Source organism: Molothrus aeneus, chromosome 29, assembly GCF_037042795.1.
Source record: "Molothrus aeneus isolate 106 chromosome 29, BPBGC_Maene_1.0, whole genome shotgun sequence".
Taxonomy (NCBI): Eukaryota; Metazoa; Chordata; class Aves; order Passeriformes; family Icteridae; genus Molothrus; species Molothrus aeneus.
The window spans coordinates 3190156-3209049 of record NC_089674.1 but is presented as its reverse complement, the minus strand read 5'-3'; the positions used below and the strand labels follow the sequence as shown (position 1 = coordinate 3209049).

Genomic DNA, 18894 nt, shown 5'->3' with positions numbered 1-18894 from the left:
CTCCCGTTTGTTCAACACCTTCCATATTTAATTTATTTAGAGATTCTCTACATTAAAGTGTTTTCATGCCAAGGCTTCCTGCCCCCTCCCATCCTGACCTCAGGAAAAAGAGACTGGACACAGCTTTGGGTGGAATGCACTGGAATAAAGTCGCTGCTGCAGCCACGGAGAACACGGGACAAACCAGAGAACTGCACATGGAGACGTCAGGGAAAGCTGGAATTTGCACATCCCAGTCATGTTAGCACCTTCCCAGACAGCGCAGGGAGGTGTAACATGCTCTGCTGAGCCAGCCCAGAGCTCAGACTACAGGAAAGCCTGGGGAAAGCATGGAATTGTGCCAGCAGCAGGGCCCGGAGCCTTGGCTGAACCCGTTGGAAAAGGAACAACACGGAATTGCCCAGCCAGGACTGCAAAGTTTGGGAATGCTGAGGCAAATCCGTGCCTGGAGTGCAAACCACAACAGCTCCAGCCACGGCACGGGCCCAGCACGCCTGGAGCAGGTTGGAAATATCCTTTCTCACATTAAAAGCTGCCTTTTTCATCAACTCCTGTTTTCTTGTATGTACAGGCCATGGTTTAAAAGCTGAGCTCACACCAGCAGGCCTAGGCCAGGTTTTAGGTTGGTTTTCACCTCTCAGGATCCCCCTCAGCAGCAGCACAAAGCCTTGAACCACCAACAGCTGTGGTGACACTTCTGAGCCCAGACTGAGCTGCTGGTTCTGTTTGGCACCTCCAGAATCCAACCAAAAAAGGGTGAAGGAGGAAATTTACTCTGCAAACTTCAATTTAAAACCTGCAATTCAATAATTAAGCTTTATCCTGCTATTTTTAGGTAGCACCTCACTGGCCTTTGTCCTCTGAAAGGACAAGGACTTTTCCACCTTTGCTGGTGGGGAAGTCTCCAGTGTCACCTCCACATATCCTTTCAGAAAGTGCAGCCCTGGTTAAAAACCCGCATTTTTCACCAAGGAATGATGTCCTTGCAGGTCACATTTCCTCTTTCACGTTTTCAAAGTGAAGGTTTGCAATTTCCGGTCACGCTCAGCCTTGAGAAGCCCCACAGAAAAAAAAGCTCATTTCAAAGCCCAAACCTCATGGTGGCTATTGCACATTTTCACAGCATCCTGCTGGAGGTGCAGGCTGTGGGAGAAGGGATAATTTTCCAAACTGCTCTCGGTGGGGAACACTGCCACAAGTGTCACCTGCTGCTGGGTGGAGCTGGGAGGGCGACAGGGAAACACCAACACATGGAAAAGGAAACCAAACCACAGAGCAGGGGCACGAGGAGCCGGGCTAGTGCTTGGCATCCCGAGGGTAGAACTCAGCCAGGGTGCTCTGGGGGATCCTCTTGAGCATCTCCTTGGGGAAGATCCTGAGCAGCTGCCAGCCGATGTCCAGGGTCTCGAACACCGTGCGGTTCTCGTAGGGCCCTGCGGGGACAGCCCGGGGCCAGGGAGTGCCACAGGGAACAACAACACCAACGCCACCCTGGCATCATCCCTGCCCCCTGGGAGCTGCTGCCAGCCTTACCCTGAGCAATGAAGTTCTTCTCAAACTTCTGCAGGAACTCCAGGTACAGGAGGTCGTCCGAGGTCAGGGCTTCCTCGCCCACCACGGCCTTCATGGCCTGCACGTCCTTGCCGATGGCGTAGCAGGCGTACTGGGGGGAAGAGGGGGCTCAGGGAGCCTGGCAGGGCCCTCAAACCTCATCATCATCATCATCATCACCCCATCCCACCCCTGCCACGCCAGGGACGCCTCCCTCTGCCCCAGCTTACCCCAGCCTGGCACTGGAGGGATCCAGGAGCAGCCACGGCTCCTCTGGGAATTCCAGCCAGGAATTCCCAATTCCCAATATCCCATCCATCCCTGCCCTCTGGCACTGGGTTCCATTCCCTGTGTCCAGTCCCTCCTATCCCTCATCCTCAGGTGCTCTCCTGGTGCTCCTCTGGGAATCCCAGCCCAGGAATTCCCAATATCCCATCCATCCCTGTCCTCTGGCACTGGGTTCCATTCCCTGTGTCCTGCCAGTCCATCCCTCATCCTCAGGTGCTCTCCTGGTGCTCCTCTGGGAATCCCAGCACAGGAATTCCCAATATCCCATCCATCCCTGTCCTCTGGGAGTGGGTTCCATTCCCTGTGTCCAGTCCCTCCATCCCTCATCCCCAGTCCCTCCCCAGCTCTCCTGGTGCTCCTCTGGGAATTCCAGCCATGAATTCCTTCCCAATATCCCATCCATTCCTACCCTCTGGCACTGGGAGCCATTCCCTGGGTCCTGTCCCTCCATCCCTTGTCCCCAATCCCTCCCCAGCTCTCCTGGAGCCCCTTTAGACCCTGGAAGTGGCTCTGAGCTCTCTCCAGGTGAACACCCCCAGCTCAGCTGTTCCCTCCTCTCAAATCATCCACAATTCCTCTTCAGACCCAAAACCTCTCACTGAACACAAGGCCTAATATTAAAGCAGCCTCAGGAATGTTCTGGATCCCCTCAGCTGGGCAGCCCAGGGGTTCTGTACCCACCAGCTGGTTGGACACATCAGCGTGGTCCTTCCTGGTCATGCCCTCACCGATGGCCGACTTCATCAGCCGGGACAGGGAGGGCAGCACGTTGATGGGAGGGTAAATCTGGGGGAAAAAAACCCCAGAATTAACAGGAATCCTTAAAAATCAGAATAACCCTCAGCACCTTGAGAGCAGCCAGGCACACACCTGCCTGTTGTGCAGCTGCCTGTCCACGTAGATCTGTCCCTCAGTGATGTATCCAGTCAAGTCAGGGATGGGATGAGTAATATCTGTGGAAAAAAAAAATAAATAAAGTTTTGATGATTTTCAGCCCTTTTATATCCATTTTAGCACTGAGCTGGAGCTTTTGGTTGCCAGGTGACTTCAGCAATTATTCCCTCCACAAATCCCCAAGAGCTCTTGGATGAGCACCAAGCTTGAGCCCTCAAAGGGCAAAGCATTTTTAGCAGAAAGCAGCCAAAACCTGGAACAGGAAGGAAACCTGAAGGCCCCAGGACTGCTGCGCTGCTGGGTGACCCCAAGGCAGCTCCTGGAAGGCCCCTGGCTGTGACCTGAAAGGTCTCACAAGCTCTTGGAGATCTGTTTCACACCCAGGATAGCTCAGCTGCCTCAGAAGGCACAAAATCAGCAGCATGGCTTCTGGGGTAGTGTTGGAAACAAAAAGGTTTTGACAAAATGCAAAATAACAAAACTTTTTACAGAGAAAAGGCGAGCCAGGTGCCAGAGGTTCTTCCTCCTGGTAAAACACCTCACAGAACCAATTCATTCCTTTGTTCTCCTCTTTTTCTGTAAATTGCTCAGGTGGGACTTTTTGGCTTTGTCCAATTGGGTATCCTTGGGTTTGAGGTGAAGTCCCCCAAGCCTATGAGATGCCTTTTTCACCTGAAGTTTTTCACCTCGTGAAAGGTCCATTACTCTCACTTGGATTTGCACCAAGATGAGTGGCTCCAATGACCATTGGATGTAGCCATGATATTTTTTGAAAAATCCTTTTGCCAGGATTTTTCTCCTGAGAAGCTGAGAAGACTCAGAGGAAAAGAAAAACAATAATTATCTGCTATTGTGGAATGCAACAGGTGCATCTGTGATTGGTCTCATGTGGTTGTTTCTCATTAATGGCCAATCACAGCCCAGCTGTCTCAGACTCTCTGCTCAGTCACAAGATTTTATTATTGTTCTTTTCTATTCCTTTCAAGCCTTCTGCTGAAATCCTTTCTTCTATTCTTTCAGAACAGTTTTAATAGAGCATTTACTTTTAATATAATATATATCATAAAATAACAAATCAGCCTTCTGAAACATGGAGTCAAGATTCTCTTCTCTTGTCCTGAGACCCCTGTGAACAGCAGCACAGGACAGTTCTGTCACTCAGTCACAACAAGAGGAACATTCCTGCACTGAATTCCTACACCAATTTGCTCTCCTTAAGCTTGAGGTGAAACCCCCCAGGTCCTATGAGAGGCCTTTTTCACCTAAACCTCTAAACTTCTTTCCTTTTTAAGGGTCAAAGGACAGTTTTGTCACTCTGTCAACAAGAGGCACATTCCTACACTGATTCACCAATTTGCTCTCCTTAATTTTGAGGTGAAGTCCGGAGACTTCAGAACAAACCAAAGTCCTATGAGATGCCTTTTTCACCTCATTGAGGAAAGAAACTTCTGGGCCTCTTTCCTTTTTGAGGGGACAAAGGACAGTTTTGTCACTCTGTCAACAAGAGGCACATTCCTACAGTGACTCAGCAATTTGCTCTCCTTAATTTTGAGGTGAAGTCCGGAGACTTCAGAACAAACCAAAGTCCTATGAGATGCCTTTTTCACCTCATTGAGGAAAGAAACTTCTGGGCCTCTTTCCTTTTTGAGGGGACAAAGGACAGTTTTGTCACTCTGTCAACAAGAGGCACATTCCTACAGTGACTCAGCAATTTGCTCTCCTTAATTTTGAGGTGAAACTCCCCAGGTCCTATGAGAGGCCTTTTTCACCTAAACCTCCAAACTTCTTTCCTTTTTAAGGCGACCAAGGACAGCTTTGTCACTCCATCAACAAGAGGAACATTCCCACAGGGACTCAAGGCACATTCCCACAGGAACTCACCAATTTGCTCTCCTTAATTTTGAGGTGAAATCCTGAGACTTCAGAACAAACCAAAGTCCTATGAGATGCCTTTTTTACCTCATCGAGGAAAGAAACTTCTGGGCCTCTTTCCTTTTTGAGGGGTCAAAGGACAGTTCTGTCACTCTGTCAACAAGAGGCACATTCCTACACTGATTTACCAATTTGCTCTCCTTAATTTTGATGTGAAATCCTGAGACTTCAGAACAGACCCAGGTCCTATGAGAGGCCTTTTTCACCTCATTGAGGAAAGAAACTTTTACAGTGAATTCCTACACCAATTTGCTCTCCTTAAGTTTGAGGTGAAATCCTGAGACTTCAGAACAAACCAAAGTCCTATGAGAGGCCTTTTTCACTTCATTGAGGAAAGAAACTTCTGGGCTTCTTTCCTTTTTGAGGGGACAAAGGACAGTTCTGTCACTCTGTCAACACCAGCACATTCCTACAGGGACTTGAGGCACATTCCTACAGTGAATTCCCACACCAATTTGCTCACCTTAATTTTGAGGTGAAGTCCTGGGACTTCAGAAAAAACCAAAGCCCTATGAGATGCCTTTTTTACCTCATTGAGGAAAGAAACTTCTGGGCTTCTTTCCCTTTTGAGGGGACCAAGGACAGTTTTGTCACTCCATCAACAAGAGGCACATTCCCACAGGGACTGCAGGCACATTCCCACAGGAACTCACCAATTTGCTCTCCTTAAGTTTGAGGTGAAGTCCTGAGACTTCAGAACAAACTCAGGTCCTATGAGAGGCCTTTTTTACCTCATCGAGGAAAGAAACTTCTGGGCCTCTTTCCTTTTTGAGGGGACAGAGGACAGTTTTGTCACTCTGTCAACAAGAGGCACATTCCTATAGTGAATTCCTACACCAATTTGCTCTCCTTAAGTTTGAGGTGAAGTCCGGAGACTTCAGAACAAACCAAAGTCCTATGAGAGGCCTTTTTCACCTAAACCTCTAAACTTCTTTCCTTTTTAAGGCGACCAAGGACAGTTTTGTCACTCCGTCAACAAGAGGAACGTTCCCACAGGGACTCAAGGCACATTCCCACAGGAACTCACCAATTTGCTCTCCTTAATTTTGAGGCAAAGTCCGGAGACTTCATAACAAACCAAAGTCCTATGAGAGGCCTTTTTTACCTAAACCTCTAAACTTCTTTCCTTTTTAAGGGTCAAAGGACAGTTTTGTCACTCCATCAACACGAGGCACATTCCTACAATGAATTCCCACACCAATTTGCTCTCCTTAAGTTTGAGGCGAAGTCCCCCAGGTCCTATGAGAGGCCTTTTTCACCTAAACCTCTAAACTTCTTTCCTTTTTAAGAGGACCAAGAACAGTTTTATCACTCTGTCAACAAGAGGCCCATTCCCACAGGGACTGCAGGCCCATTCCCACAGGGACTCACCATCGTTGGGCATGGTGAGGATGGGGATCTGGGTGATGGAGCCGTTCCTGCCCTCCACGCGCCCGGCGCGCTCGTAGATGGTGGCCAGGTCAGTGTACATGTAGCCAGGGAAGCCTCGGCGCCCAGGCACCTCCTCCCGAGCTGCTGACACCTGGGGCAGCCACAGAAACGTGGGAAAAAATGAGTGGTTTATGATTGGCTTTTGGCAAATATTCAAATGAGTATTATTTGTGTTGTGCTGGAAAGGAATGCTGTATTAGTTCTCTTAAAAATATAGTTTTAGGTTATGAGAGGAATGGGGGATTTGTGTTTCCAAACAAGCTGTGGGTCTGCTGGGAGATAAAACCAGCACTAGGAGAGAAAAGAAACAATGGGAAGGATTCTACTGATGGATGAATGGAAAAAGAGATTTGCTTTTACAAATAAACTGTAGGTTTGCTGATAAACGAAATTAGACATTGAAAAATGAAACAAACAATGGGGATGAAAAACCTCTAAATTCTGAAAGAATTAAAAATTAAAAGGGAGGGTTATGCATTAGAGAGAAATCTTTGAGAAATATTCAGTATCAGGTGGATTGAGGAGTCTGAACCTCTCAAGTACCTCAGCCAATGGGGAAAAAATCCCTAAATTCATTAAGAACTAAAAATGAAAAGGGGGGGGTTATACATTAGAGGGGAATCTTTGGGATCAGGTGTTCTGGGAAGTCTGAACCTCTCAATACCTCAGAAATGGGGAAAGAGAGAAGGGAAATGTGGCTGGAAATTGGGATAAAAAGGGAGGCTGCATCCCACTAATTAACACCTTCAGGGTTGCCTTGGGACAGGACAAGGCAAATCCAGAATCAGGGGATCAAGCTGCTGATTCATGGAATTATGGGGTGCTTTGGGTTGGAAAGAAACTTAAACATCATCCAGACCCACCCCTGCCATGGCAGGAACACCTGCCACAGCCCCAGGCTGCTCCAAGCCCTGTCCAACCTGGCCCTGGACATTTCCAGGGGTGGAATTGCCACCAGTGAAGTAAATCCCAGCCCAGCAAGGATCAGCTAAAATCCTCCCTGCCTGCTCCCAACCATCCCAATGAGCATTAATTCCAACAGCTGGAGCAGCTGCTCAGCTCCTCACTTCAGAGCCCCTCTTTCTGCCAACACCCACACTAATTAACACCTTAATGAGCACACACACCTCTCTGAGAGCCTCAGCATAGGAGCTCATGTCTGTCAGGATGACCAGCACGTGTTTCTCACACTGGTAGGCCAGGAACTCTGCCGTGGTCAGCGCCAGCCGGGGCGTGATGATGCGCTCGATGCTGCAACACAACCTGCTGTCACCTGCAGGGCCACCTGGGCCACACGGGGCTGCCTGGCACCACCTGCAGCCCCAGCACTGCCCCTGCAGCCCCAGCACTGCCCCTGCAGCCCCAGCACTGCCCCTGCAGCCCCAGCACTGCCCCTGCAGCTCCTGCAGCCCCAGCACTGCCCCTGCAGCTCCTGCAGCCCCAGCACTGCCCCTGCAGCTCCAGCCACGGGGGTAGCATGGTTGGGACACACAGAGACAGGAGATCTCTGAAGCCAGGGTGTGGAACTTGGGGTTTATGCAAAGGGCCCCACTGGGAGCTGCCAGGCACAGCTCAGAGCAGGACTGAGAGAAGAGAGGGGGAGAGAGGATGAGAGGGTGAGAGAGTAAAAGGGTAAGAGCTGAGAGGGGCAAGAGAGCGAAGTTCCCATTCCAATACAATAAATCTTCTTCTGTGTTGAATATTCTGATTCTCACTAACCAATCCAGTACAAGATACAAATCCTACAGCATTTACATACAGCCTATAAGAATCATTACATCACCATCCTGTGTTACATTCTAAACCCTATAAACTCCTCTTTGGGCCCCCTCTGCCAAGCTGGCAGGGTCTGCTCTGCCCCTTGGGCCTGTCTGCAGGCAGAGGGTGTTGTTCCATCAAAAGGGGATCACCTTCAGCCAGCCACACCATTGTTTTCCAGTTGTTCAGTAACTGAGATATCTCAAAGCTTGCTTTCATTTATATCTCGCTTATATTTTCTATATTCTCAAAATCTTTTGCCAGACAATCATCTGTTTCATCTTCTCTAACGCCTGCAGCAGCTCCAGCGCCATTGCACCTGGAGCAGCATTTTAGCTGCAGCAGCAGCATTGCACCTGGAGCTCCACCAGCCCCGCTGCACCTGGAGCAGCATTTTAGCTGCAGCAGCAGCATTGCACCTGGAGCTCCACCAGCCCCGCTGCACCTGGAGCTCCACCAGCCCCGCTGCACCTGGAGCTCCACCAGCCCCGCTGCACCTGGAGCTCCACCAGCCCCGCTGCACCTGGAGCTCCACCAGCCCCGCTGCACCTGGAGCTCCACCAGCCCCGCTGCACCTGCAGCTCCACCAGCCCCGCCGCACCTGGAGCTCCACCAGCCCCGCCGCACCTGGAGCTCCACCAGCACCACTGCACCTGGAGCAGTATTTTAGCTGCACCAGCCCCGCCGCACCTGCAGCTCCACCAGCCCCGCCGCACCTGCAGCTCCACCAGCCCCGCTGCACCTGGAGCAGTATTTTAGCTGCAGCAGCCCCGCCGCACCTGCAGCTCCACCAGCCCCGCCGCACCTGCAGCTCCAGCAGGATTTCACTTGCAGCGTTGCTGCCACAACCCCCCCCCAGCAGGCTCCATGCCCCCCAGGTGTTTGTGCTGCCCCCCTCAGGGGGTGCCACTCACGTGGGGTCGTTGGCCAGGTTCAGGAACAGGCACACGTTGTCCATGGAGCCGTTCTCCTCAAAGTCCGACTTGAAGAACCGAGCGGTTTCCATGTTCACCTAAAGCACAGCTCTGGGTTGAACCTGGCACATTTCCCAGCCAATTAAGGGCTGGTGAGCTCATTAATAACCCACAGCAAGGATTTCCAGCTATCAGGTTCCTCTACACGGCCAGAGTGAGCAACAATTCTGGAATTCCAGGGTGGAGATCAAGTCTGAGATCCTTTATCCTGACCAGCCAAGCTTTGCTGGAATCATGGAATGGTTTGGGTGGGAAGGGACCCCAAAAACCCCTCCAGTGCCATGGGCAGGGACACCTCCCACTATCCCAGGGTGCTCCAAGCCTCACCCAGCCCTGGACACTCCCAGGGATGGGGCAGCCACAGCTTCTCTGGGCAGCCCGTCCAGAGGCAGATTCCAGCCTTGGGGAATTTCACCCATTCTTTAATTCCACACACACAAAAGCTGCTCAGGCCTCAGCCACACTCACAATGTCTCTGATTCCTCCAGCCCCACCTTCCCCCAGCACTGTGGGCTCACCCCCATGGCAGCAAAGACGATGGCAAAGTTCTCCTCGCTGTAATCCATCACATCTTTGGATTTCTTCACCAAGCCAGCCTGGCGACAGATCTGAGCTGCAATCTAGGCGAGAAATACCCCAAGGTTTGCACCCGATGCTGTCCCACGGCCCAGAATTCAATTTATTTTTGGCTCCCACCAGGTTTAGAGCACCTCTGAGGGCCTCACCTCGTTGTGGGGCAGCCCAGCAGCTGAGAAAATGGGGATTTTCTGGCCCCTGGCAATACTGTTCATGCCATCTATGGCAGAAATCCCAGTCTGGATCATTTCCTCCGGATAGATCCGACACTGGGGGTTGATTGGCTGGCCTGTGGGATTTTTGGAGAGAACACAATATTACTCCCTGGAAATGCTGGGAGCTTTATCAAACACCCTGATAAATGGGCACCAACCCCACTGTGACACCAACAGATCTTGAGCTGCACCTGGGCACACCTGACCTCTCAAGACTCTGCTGTTAAATGCTCATGTCAGTGGTAAAATTGCTTTAAAACTCTGCCATATTTTCAGCATTTCACCTTTAGGTGTTGTAGAAGCCTACAAATAACAAAGAGCATCTTTCAAATGTTGCAGAAAATTTTCTGCTCCCTCATCTCCTTGCACTTGGGTAATTTAATAGAATTTGGTGCCATACACATACTCAAAAATGGGCACAAACCCCACTGTGACACCAACAGATCTTGAGCTGCACCTGGGCACACCTGACCTCTCAAGACTCTGCTGTTAAATGCTCATGTGGTAAAAATGATTTAAAACTCTGCACATTTTCAGAATTTCACCTTTAGGTGTTGCAGAATTAAGTCTACAGATAACAAAGAGCATCTTTCAAACGTTGCAGAAAATTTTCTGCTCCCTCATCTCCCTGCACTTGGGTAATTTAATTAGAATTTGGTGCCATACACATGCTCAAAAATGAGATGAAGCTCCTCCCAAGTTAGATCTTGTGTTCTAATATATACCCAGAGTTAGTTCTTGTGTTCAAATATAGAAATTCAGAAAGCTGAAACACACCAGGTTTGACTTCACTCCCCCTCAGGAAAGGATTAAGAACAAACCCATAATGTCCAGGAAATCCTCAGCCAAGACAATGGGACCTCTGTCTATGGGTTTTCCTGACCCATTGAACACTCTGCCTATAGGAAACAGCAAGAAAAATGAGAATTATTGTGAAAAGCAGGTAAATTTGGATCAATCTGCTCACTGTTCACATCCACAGGTAAATCCTCACCAAGCATGTCCTCTGAGACCGGGGTTCTCAGGATGTCCCCAGTGAACTCACAGGAGGTTTTCTTGGCATCAATCCCTGAAGTGCCTTCAAATACCTGCAAATGCAGCAGGAAAAAGAAAAATAAACCACAGGACAGGAGTTTTGTGCTTCACAAAGTAAATCCTGAATGCTGCTTCACCTGCAGCTTCAGGGCACAAAGCAGGAGCTGCTCTGAAAGGGCTTCAAGAGCTGGGAGAAAATCCCCAAAAAAACTGCTTAAAAAAAAATAAATCCTGAATTTTATCAACAAAACCACCAAACCTGGTGCAATTCCTTTGCTCTCAAGTGTTTCACCCTGCCAGATTCAATCATGTGAACAAGAAACAGCTTTTTAGGAGAAATACTTAAAATATCAGCACAGGGCTGATCTGGAATCCAACACTGCAGATTCCAGGGGATTCCTTTAATCCAGCAGGGTGGAAATAAATCCAGTGGGGTGGAAACACATTCAGGGGGGTGGAAATAAATCCAGTGGGGTGGAAATAAATCCAGTGGGGTGGAAACAAGAATGTGACTGTGCACAGTCAGAAATCTCAAATTATCAACGCCACCTGCACTGGAACAAGCAGGTGATTTTTTGTTTCCATTGATAAAGAATAAATCTCCAGGCAGGTTTGGTTTGGAGCTTATCCTGATGGATTAATGATGGGAAAAGAGCTTCCCTAAAAAATCCTGAATTCTATCAGCAACAACCACCAAACCTGGTGCAATTCCTTTGCTCTCAAGTGTTTCACCCTGCCAGATTCCTTAATGTGAACAAGAAACAGCTTTTTAGGAGAAATATTTAAAATATCAGCACAGGGCTGATCTGGAATCCAACACTGCAAATTCCAGGGGATTCCTTTAGTCCAGCAGCAAAGGAATCCAGTGGGGAGGAAATAAATCCAGGAGGGTGGAAACACATTCAGGAGGGTGGAAATAAATCCAGTGGGGTGGAAATAAATCCAGTGGGGTGGAAACACATTCAGGGGGGTGGAAATAAATCCAGGAGGGTGGAAACAAGAATGTGACTGTGCACAGTCAGAAATCTCCTCAAATTATCAACGCCACCTGCACTGGAACAAGCAGGTGATTTTTTGTTTCCATTGATAAAGAACAAATCTCCAGGCAGGTTTGATTTGGTTTGAGGCTCATCCTGGTGGATTAATGATGGGAAAAGAGCTTCCCTAAAAAATCCTAAATTTTATCAGCAACAACCACCAAACCTGGTGCAATTCCTTTGCTCTCAAGTGTTTCACCCTGCCAGATTCCTTAATGTGAACAAGAAACAGCTTTTTAGGAGAAATACTTAAAATATCAGCACAGGGCTGATCTGGAATCCAACTCTGCAGATTCCAGGGGATTCCTTTAATCCAGCAGGGTGGAAATAAATCCAGGAGGGTGGAAACAAGAATGTGACTGTGCACAGTCAGAAATCTCAAATTATCAACGCCACCTGCACTGGAACAAGCAGGTGATTTTTTGTTTCCATTGATAAAGAACAAATCTCCAGGCAGGTTTGATTTGGTTTGAGGCTCATCCTGGTGGATTAATGATGGGAAAAGAGCTTCCTGCTCCTACCTGAACCACAGCTTTGGAGCCACTGACTTCCAGCACCTGCCCACTCCTCCTGGTGCCATCAGGCAGGGTCAGGTGCACAATCTCGGCGTACCTGGGGAACTGAGGGGGCACAGGGAGGAGGGAAGGGTTAAACTCCAGCCAGCAAACAAAAATCACCACCTCCCAGCCTGCTTTCTTAAAAACACCTCCATTTTAAAGAATAATTTCATCATCAGAACCAAACTCCTGCCCAGGATATTAAACCTCTCAAGGTAAAGCTGTTTTTATGGGAATATTTGGATGGTTGGAGGTGCCAGAATTAGTTCTAAAATGCCCAAATAGTGGCAGAAAGACCCAGTGCAGCCTCTGCACAAGAAGAAAAACCTGCAGCAGCTTTGCCCTTAAGAGCAGCTTGAAAAGAAGCCAGGAGTGTCCACAGCTTCCTTTTCCAGAGCATTGATGTGCAAACAGAAAGGCTGGGAGCAAAGCAAAGAGCTTCACTTCAGCTTGGAATGGCATCAGCACTCCAGGGCTCTGGTAAAACCCAAACTCTGCTTCCTTTCTTTCCCCTAGAAATGAAAGGAAAACCCAAACTCTGCTTCCTTTCTTTCCTCTAGAAAGAAAAACCCAAACTCTGCTTCCTTTCTTTCCCCTAGAAAAGAAAGAAAACCCAAACTCTGCTTCCTTTCATTCCTCAAGAAAGAAAACCCCAAACTCTGCTTCCTTTCATTCCTCAAGCAATGAAAGAAAAACCCAAACTCTGCTTCCTTTCTCTTCCCAAGAAAGAAAAACCCAAACTCTGCTTCCTTTCTTTCCCCAAGAAATGAAAGAAAAACCCAAACTCTGCTTCCTTTCATTCCTCAAGAAAGAAAACCCCAAACTCTGCTTCCTTTCTTTCCCCTAGAAAGGAAAACCCAAACTCTGCTTCCTTTCTTTCCCCTAGAAAAAAAACCCCAAACTCTGCTTCCTTTCTTTCCCCTAGAAAGGAAAACCCAAACTCTGCTTCCTTTCTTTCCCAATGAAAGAAAACCCCAAACTCTGCTTCCTTTCATTCCCCAAGAAATGAAAGAAAACCCCAAACTCTGCTTCCTTTCATTCCTCAAGAAAGAAAACCCCAAACTCTGCTTCCTTTCTTTCCCCAAGAAAGGAAAAACCCAAACTCTGCTTCCTTTCTTTCCCCTAGAAATGAAAAGAAAACCCAAACTCTGCTTCCTTTCATTCCTCAAGAAAGAAAACCCCAAACTCTGCTTCCTTTCTTTCCCCTAGAAAGGAAAACCCAAACTCTGCTTCCTTTCATTCCTCAAGAAAGAAAAACCCAAACTCTGCTTCCTTTCTTTCCTCAAGAAATGAAAGAAAAACCCAAACTCTGCTTCCTTTCTTTCCCCAAGAAATGAAAGAAAAACCCAAACTCTGCTTCCTTTCTCCAAGAAAGGAAAGGAAAACCCAAACTCTGCTTCCTTTCTCCCTTTCCTCCTGCCTCAGAGGAATTTCCCACTCCCATTCATCCCAGCAGTCAGAAATGCACCAAAATGCCTCTGGGGAACTTCCCAGCAGGTGGATTTTACCTTTCCCAAATTTCTTGCCAACTCCCCCTCCAAAATCTCCATGAACAGCTGAGAATTTACCTTAACCTGGTCCAGGATAACCAGGGGCCCGTTCACACCTGACACGGTTTTGTAAGCTGGAAAAAAACCCCAAAACCACAGGGCAGGAGTCAGGAACAGGAACTTCCTCAGGAACAGCCCAGATCCCATTTCCCACACCCTAATTCCCACTCCATCCCTTCCCACATCCCATTTCCCACTTCCCATGTCCCAGTTCCCATTCCATCCCTTCCCATGTCCCAATTCCCATTTCATCCCTTCCCATTTCCCACTCCATCCCTTCCCACATCCCATTTCCCACTTCCCATGTCCCATTTCCCATTCCATCCCGTCCCATGTCCCAATTCCCATTTCATCCCTTCCCATTTCCCACTTCCCATGTCCCAATTCCCATTTCATCCCATTTCCCACTTCCCACTCCATCCCTTCCCACATCCCATTTCCCACTTCCCATGTCCCAATTCCCATTTCATCCCTTCCCATTTCCCACATCCCATTTCATTCCTTCCCACATCCCATTTCCCATGTCCCATTTCCCATTCCATCCCGTCCCATGTCCCAATTCCCATTTCATCCCTTCCCATTTCCCACATCCCATTTTCCATTTCATCCCTTCCCATTTCCCACTCCATCCCCAGCACCGGGCTCAAATTTGGGGTCTGATTTTTGTTTATTAGGAACACCACAGGCAGGATTGGGGACAGGATTGGGTGTCCAGCATTTTTCCTGCTCCTAGAGGTGATCCCAGTGTTTATTCCCCATTACAGGAATTCCTGGAGCATTTTCCTGTTCCTGAGGGTGATCCCAGTGTTTATTCCCAGGACAGGAATTCCTGGAGCATTTTCCCAGGTCCTAGAGGCGATCCCAGTGTTTATTCCCCACTACAGGAATTCCTGGAGCATTTTTCCTGTTCCTGAGGGTGATCCCAGTGTTTATTCCCCATTACAGGAATTCCTGGAGCATTTTCCAGCTCCTGGAGGTGATCCCAGTGTTTATTCCCCATTACAGGAATTCCTGGAGCATTTTTCCTGTTCCTGAGGGTGATCCCAGTGTTTATTCCCAGGACAGGAATTCCTGGAGCATTTTTCCTGTTCCTGAGGGTGATCCCAGTGTTTATTCCCAGGACAGGAATTCCCTGCTCGGGCTGGAGGGGCCTTGGGGCACCCTGGCACAGCAGGAGGTGTCCCCATGGCAGGGGTGGCCCTAGGTGGGTTTTAGGTCCCTTCCAGCCTGAACCATTCCATGGTTCTGCCATTCCAAGGGAGGATTTTGCTCCCAGCTCAGGGAAAAAGCATCAGCTGACCCAAGGCAGGGAAATCCTGACTCAGAGCTCCCTCAGGGTCACAGCTGGGGCTGCTCCTCAGCCCATCCCAGGAGGGAAAGGGACAGTGGGGCCACCCAGAGCCCAGCCAGGACCCCAAACCCCAGTGGGGCCACCCAGAGCCCAAATCCCAGTGGGTTCATCCAGAGCCCAGCCAGGATCCCCAATCCCAGGATCCCCAATCCCAGTGGGGCCATCCAGAGCCCAGCCAGGACCCCAAACCCCAGGACCCCAAATCCCAGGATCCCAAATCCCAGTGGGTTCATCCAGAGCCCAGCCAGGACCCCAAATCCCATCTGGGAACCCCCAGGGCCCTCCCCAGGTGCTGACACTGCAATAAAAGAGCTGGAACTGCTGCAAGGTCAGCCCTGACCAAACTGCTCCGGCTCAGGAGAGCCAGGCTTAAACCCCTAAGCTCAGCTTTAGCCCTGCAATCCCCCTGAGCACCCCGAGAGAGCCCCGGGCCCAATCCCTGCTGGGCCTGAGCAGGAACAGGCACCCGGGGTCAGCGAGAGGAGGAAACAGCTCAGGGCCACAGGAGGTGGGATGGGGAATGGGGACAGGAAGAAGGAATGGGATTGGGAACAGGAAATGGGGAAACAGGGAATTGGACTGGGAATGGGGAACTGGGACTGGAAACCAGGATAGAGGGAATGGGATTGGGAACAGGAAATGGGGAAACAGGGAATTGGACTGGGAATGGGGAACTGGGACTGGAAACCAGGATAGAGGGAATGGGATTGGGAACAGGAAATGGGGAAACAGGGAATTGGACTGGGAATGGGGAACTGGGACTGGAAACCAGGATAGAGGGAATGGGATTGGGAACAGGAAATGGGGAAACAGGGAATTGGACTGGGAATGGGGAACTGGGACTGGAAACCAGGATAGAGGGAATGGGATTGGGAACAGGAAATGGGGAAACAGGGAATTGGATTGGGAATGGGGAACTGGGAATGGGGGCAGGACTGGAAACCAGAATATAGGGAATGGGATTGGGAACAGGACTTAGGGAATGGGATTGGGAATGGGGATTGGGAACCAGGACAAGAACAACGAATGGGATTGGGAACAGGGAATGGGAACAGGGGATGGGAACCAGGATATAGGGAATGGGAAAGGGATTGGAAACGGCATTAGGAACAGCAACAGGGAATAGGACTGGGAACCAGGAATGGGATTGGGATATAGGGAATGGGAACTGGGAACAGGACATAGGGAATAGGATTGGTAACAGGGAGTGGTATTGGGATATAGGGAATGGGGCTGGGATACAGGGAATGGGAACTGGGAACAGGACATAGGGAATAGCATTGGTAACAGGGAGTGTATTGGGATATAGGGAATGGGATTAGTAACAGGGAATGGGGTTGGGATGCAGGGACTGGGAACTGGGATATAGGGAATGGGATTGGGATAATCAGGAATGGGATTTGTAACAGGAAATGGGATTGGGATATAGGGAAGGGGATCTAGGAGATGGGGCTGGGAGAACCAAGAATGTGATTAGGAACCAGGATTTGGGAATGGGACTGGGATATAGGGAATGAGAACAGGGAATGGGGCAATGGGAATTGGGAACAGGACTGGGATATAGGGAATGGGGATTGGGAACGGGGAACTGGAATGAGACACAGGGAATGGGAACAGGGACTGAGGACCAGGATAGGGATTGGAAACGGCACCAAGGAATAGGACTGGGAACCAGGAATGGGATTGGGATATAGGGAATGGGATTGGCAACGGGGAATGGGAAGCAGGGAATAGGATTGGGATAATCAGGAATGGGACCAGGACATAAGGAATGGAAAAGCTGACCCCGAGTGAGGCATTTCATGTGGAAAGGCTGACCCCGAGTGAGGCATTTCATGTGGAAAGGCTGACCCCGAGTGAGGCATTTCTTGTGGAAAGGCTGACCCTGAGTGAGGCATTTCTTGTGGAAAGGCTGACCCCGAGTGAGGCATTTCATGTGGAAAGGCTGACCCTGAGTGAGGCATTTCATGTGGAAAGGCTGACCCTGAGTGAGGCATTTCATGTGGAAAGGCTGACCCTGAGTGAGGCATTTCATGTGGAAAGGCTGACCCCGAGTGAGGCATTTCATGTGGAAAGGCTGACCCTGAGTGAGGCATTTCTTGTGGAAAGGCTGACCCTGAGTGAGGCATTTCACCCCGTGACTGTCTCATGAGCTCTCCTTCCTCAATCAGCCTCTCAGGCAGTTCCACGGCAAACCAAAGGCAGCCCGGAACATTTCCCATTTTCCCAGTTCAGGGAAAATCCAGAATCTCCATGGAAAACCCTGGAATCCCCCTGGCTCCAGCCCTGCCAGCAGCCTCTGCTCCAGGGTGAAGCCCTGGAACTGCAGCGATGGGTTTGGCTTCCAAACCTGGCTGAAATTCCCAAAGGATCCGTGACCCAGGAGCTGCTGGGCAGCCCCTGCAGCTCCCAGTGCTATTTAGGGCACAGGTAAAGCCATTTTATGTAATTGCAGCCACAAAAACACCTTCGCGCACTCTGATTTCTCCCCACTGCACTGCCATAAAGCGATTTTACCAAAGCCCCGCATTTCCCCTTTTTCACCCCCGATTTCTCAATTCAGTGTTAAATACAGACTCCATCCCACCGCCAGCACTTCCAGCTCCCGGAACAAACCCCGGCTTTTCCAGAGGGACACGGGCCAGGCGGGGCGGGTTAATTACGATGTTAATTAACCCGGGATGTTATGAGAGGGTGGGCGAGCCGGCGCTGCGGCCTGCCCGGGCCCGGCGCTGCGGCCCCCGAAGCGGGCGGATCCCCCCTCCCGCAGCCCCCCGGGTCCCCCCGCACTCACTGAGGCGCGGCTGGGACAGGAAATCGCGGGTCAGAGCCGCCGCCTGCTCGCGGGGCCCGCCGGGCCCGGCGCCGTTCACGGCCCCGCGCAGTGCCCGCACCGCCGCCATGTTGGACCGGCTGCTCAGGGGGGCGGCCGCGCATGCGCTGTTATAGCGGGCACAGGGACACGCCCCGCGACGCACGGACACGCCCAGTGACGCACGGGACACGCCCACCGGCGGGGAGGGGCGGGGCCGGAGCTGTCCCAGGTCCTGAAAGGGCAAAAGGAAGAGGAAGGGGAAAAGGAAAAGGAAAAAAGGAAAAGGAGGAGAGGAAGAGGAAATGGGGAAAAGGAAAAGGGAAGAGGAAGAGGAAAAGGGAAGAGGAAGGAAAAAGGTTAATGGATAAGGGTAAAAAAAATTGCAAAGTCAAAAGGAGAAAGGTATGAGGGAAAAAGGCAAGAGAAAAGAGGAAGAGGAAAATAAGGAAAAGGAATGAAGAAAAATTTAAAAAACTGTTAAAATAATAAGAGACAGAAAAACAGCAAAATAGAAGAATAAAAAGCAAAAGGAAGGAAAAGGGAAGTAAAGCGAGAAAGATGGAGCTGTGAGACAGAACGGGTTGGGGTTTTAAATCAATTCCCCCCCCTGCTGGCTCAGAACTGGAAATATTTGGGGAAAACATCTGCAAAGAGATGTGGGTGATTCTGCCTGGGGCAGCAAGGAGGCAGAGAGACAGGAAACCTCCCGAGGGGGCAGCAAACAGAACAGATAACTCCACAGAAAGGGTTAAATGCAGAAAAACAGGAGGGGAAAAGGAAAAAAAAGGGAAGGTGAAGGAGAATTGGGAGCCTTCTGTTGAGTTTGCAGGATCCCCAAGATGAAGGAGGAATTGAGAATCTGACTCCATGTTCTCAGAAGGCTGATTTATTATTTTATGATATTAAATTATATTATATTAAAGAATGCTA

The 18894-nt window shown here is 49.8% G+C and overlaps 1 protein-coding gene across 1 annotated transcript; it reads right to left on the bottom strand.

Moving 5' to 3' along the window:
- Positions 1–6: 6 nt before the first annotated feature.
- Positions 7–18091, bottom strand: ATP6V1B2 (ATPase H+ transporting V1 subunit B2). Its single transcript, XM_066567292.1, has 14 exons — positions 17944–18091; positions 13817–13872; positions 12213–12311; positions 10614–10707; positions 10441–10518; positions 9554–9693; positions 9347–9448; positions 8769–8866; positions 7224–7347; positions 6037–6187; positions 2710–2792; positions 2521–2625; positions 1534–1663; positions 7–1433 (listed from the first exon to the last, which is right to left on the bottom strand). The coding sequence occupies exons 1-14, from the start codon at positions 18050–18052 to the stop codon at positions 1297–1299; spliced, it is 1506 nt and encodes a 501-aa protein (XP_066423389.1). The 5' UTR covers positions 18053–18091; the 3' UTR covers positions 7–1296.
- Positions 18092–18894: the final 803 nt, after the last annotated feature.